Source organism: Aplysia californica, unplaced genomic scaffold, assembly GCF_000002075.1.
Source record: "Aplysia californica isolate F4 #8 unplaced genomic scaffold, AplCal3.0 scaffold00162, whole genome shotgun sequence".
NCBI classification, from domain to species: Eukaryota; Metazoa; Mollusca; class Gastropoda; order Aplysiida; family Aplysiidae; genus Aplysia; species Aplysia californica.
In genome coordinates, this window is record NW_004797432.1 from 585,241 (window position 1) to 588,670 (window position 3,430).

At 42.1% G+C, this 3,430-nt stretch overlaps 1 protein-coding gene across 1 annotated transcript in view; it reads left to right on the forward strand.

Annotated features, from left to right (window-relative positions):
- The window catches only part of LOC101852320 (RNA-binding motif, single-stranded-interacting protein 1), a gene marked incomplete in the record, with an annotated part of 216,912 nt that overhangs the window by 179,081 nt on the left and 34,401 nt on the right, over positions 1 to 3,430 (forward strand). Inside the window, 1 exon segment of the mRNA XM_035969602.1 lies at positions 1,756 to 1,847. Within this exon segment, the coding sequence (XP_035825495.1) occupies positions 1,756 to 1,847 (92 nt within the window).

The window sequence follows — 3,430 nt, forward strand, 5'->3', positions numbered from 1 at the left end:
GGGGTCACGCTCCGTGGGCGCTCCATTAGCTCAGTTCAGTTGGTACAATGTATCTTGTTCTGGTTCGATAGCCCTGGTTCGAATCCTAGACTAGGCGTTCTTAAACTCTGGTGGTTTTGTGGAGTTCTCAATCCTATCAGATACGAGAGTTCAATTCGGAGGTCGCTCCTCTTATATAACCTCATAGTATTAATAGGGGCTTGAAACCAATACACTTACGTACACTCAAGGTCTAGCTTATAACGTAGCTACAGAAAGTCGATGAGTGCTGTGTGTACGACCTGGCCCGCTCGCTGGAAATATTTTGAATTGAGCATGTCTATAAAAAGTTCAGGTTTGGGTACCGGTACCTTGGAAGTAGTAGTTTGTGTGTGTGTGTGGGGGGGGGGGGGGGTATAGTGGAAGCAAACCAACTAAGGCCACGGTAAAGTCGAACATTATTCTGCTATTGAAGGCTGCCTCCCTGTCATAAATTAAGTTTGTTACACAGTTTAAGCCGCCCTAGCCAATGTCTCCAGCTTCTTTCGACTCTGGTATAAAGTTGTTGTTCAGTCTTTCAAATTTGCCACGACGCAGTGCACTCACCATCACTTTGTTGTGTTTTTAGTAGTGTGTTTCTTCCACAACAACAAAGATACCATTGATTTTTGACGCCCGTGGTTATGTTACACATCGTCACAGACACTGAGGCCGGATGCTCCGCACAGCGGTCAAATTTATTCATTCCTGGTGTTGGGGCCATCTACATTTTCACCAGCTGTGGTATAAAAACGAGCGAGAGAGCGCAACGATTATGATTGTCACATGTGGATGGAGTTAGAAAGGACTTCTGTGTCTGTATTGTTAGGTGATTGTCCTCAGTGCCGCGAGGATGAGTGTGTAGAAAACTCGTTCGTCGGTGTATAATTGGAATTATTGAAAAGTTTGGGGTATTTTTTGGAGCCCTTTGGTCAATTTCGTTTATTCTTTTTTTTCAAATACATATTTTTGATCAGTCATTTGTAAATTTCTTCAAACGCGTCGCAGTAGGGCTGTGAATCGTGAATTTCTTTCTTTGTGATTTTGTGAAGCTGTTGGTTTCTCACTTATTCTTTGGACGCTTTATTCTTTTTGGTACCCCATATTACTGAACTGTAGACTTGGAGGTGTTTTCAGAGTGGTTCGTGAATGGAATTAAGTTGGATGTTTCTTTGACAACCACAAGACGATTCTGAAACAAGAGGATATAACTGAAAATTTTCCTTTCGTGTTCATCTTGAAGTCGCCGGCCATCTCGCCATTGTGGCCAAAATAACTGCAGACCAAAGATTGCCGTTCTTCGCATACTTCAACGTCACTGAATTGGAGGTTTTCTACAACACTCTCGCGAATTCGTTTCTTTCATTGATGTATTCTTTGCAATGCAGTGTCAGTTTTATTTTGGTATAGTAGTCATTGTTACTTTACTGCGGGTGGTTGGAGGGTAGTACTGGTAGGTCCTATTCCTTTATTTTTCCCTCTGTGGATTCTGTCTGTCTTTTTACTTTTTCCCAGCGGGAAATGGCCGGTATTGTGTCGATGTGCTTCTCTTTACTTACTCAAACTCCAAACTTCCCCTCTGTTGTATCTATCTGTTTGCTTTTTCCTGGCACTGTATGACCGTTATTGTGTCATTGTGCTTATGTTAACCACAAACTGAAGTTACCTTACATTCTACGTAAATGCTGTACATGTTGGAGTGGGACTACTTACTAATACTCGTGTCTCTCTCCCCAGGCTATGGTTTTGTAGACTTTGAGAACCCGCAGGCAGCAGAGTTGGCCGTACAGACGCTTCAGGGGCAGGGCATACAAGCACAGATGGCGAAGGTGAGTGACCCTCTTCTTTGTTTGTGTCTTTCTGTATGTTACTTTTTTTTTTTTTTACTCTCCTTCTATCTTAACAACATCTATCGAATCCTAATAGTGTTGCCGGACTTTGGAGAGACCAGAAAAAAATGTTTTTAATGTAGTATTTTGAAGAATTTGTTCTTCCTCGTTGGTTCCCACAGAATTCTTGATTTTTTTAAAGTCCATTGGTCTTGTACCCAAGATGTTAAAAGTGATCTTTCAAAAATGTAAATGACTGTTTTTACTTCCAGATTTTTCATCGTGCACTTTTAGCTTCCGCAATTCCGACTTAACAAAACAGAAGCAAACCATGCTGTGAACTAATATGAAAACAATAAACTTGAATCCCGCGCTCTCATTCTTTGGGGCAAGCGATTTAGTGAGGGTTGTGGCGTGGCCTGCCATTTCTGTCTTTGCTACTATTCAACTGTCGTCCCAGTCGGTTCCTGGCGAAATGTGTCGTTTTGTGTCGCCCTTTCATATGCTGCAACTAACCTCTCAACTCGGCCAGTGAAGCCAATAACTGGAGAAAGGATGGTGGGTGGTGTGGCTTGCTCCCTTTTCCCCCCTAATCATACATGTTTCAACCGTATCCCTCCTTTTCTTTACACGTTACTCTGTAGTAACACCTCTGATCTTCGACTCTTGTATGACCTGATTGTGTTGCAAGTGCCGTAAAACGCTTACTAAAACTTAATAAACTATAATAACAAACAAAACCCCCAAAAAAAGTACAGCAAAGAATGGATCACGATCAGGGTCAGTGTCTTGTCACACATGGACGTTGAGTGCTAAGCCCAGAGTATGTCTAAACACTACATGTCATCGCGAGTTATCGCTCTTCTGTATCAGAATAGCAACAGGGAGGTTTGGTTTGCAGTTGTTTGGGTTATTTTTTTCGGGGGTTGTTTACTGTTTTTGTCTTTGTTTTGGGTTTTCTTTTCTTTCTTTTTTTTCCTTCTTATTTTTTCTTCTTTTTTTTTCTTCTGTCCTATCATGTTTGTGTATTCAGCACAGTGCCATGCTTCAAGCGAGAAACATACACTATAATGTCCTTCTTATTAGCTTAGCCATTTGTCGTTGCGAGCGCCTTAAAACTCTTACTAAACTATACTTCAATATTTTACAAGATACGTGACACATGCCGCTCTAAAAAAGAAAAAAGAAAAATCTCATTCCTATCTTTCTCCCTCTCTCCATCTCTCCCTGTGTCTTTGTCTCTGTCTGTCTGTCTGTCTGTCTGTCTGTCTGTCTCTCTCTCTCTCTCTCTCTCTCTCTCTCTCTCTCTCTCTCTCTTTTCTGTGCTTGTCTTTGATCGAGGCCAAAGGTGAAGAGCCGTAGCGCTCTGGTACGCAACGCTGGTATTGTTTAAATGTTTAAAACGAACGTCCCCGCTGCAGGACACCCTACGGTGCCTTCTGAAAGCAAGTACATGTACAGAGTAACAATGGTATAGATAGATCTACAGGGGTCTGCCATGCTAAAACTAGACGGAGTTCAGGGAACGAGATAAACATTGTAGGCAGCTATACTCTCTCTCTCTCTCTCTCTCTCTCTCTCTC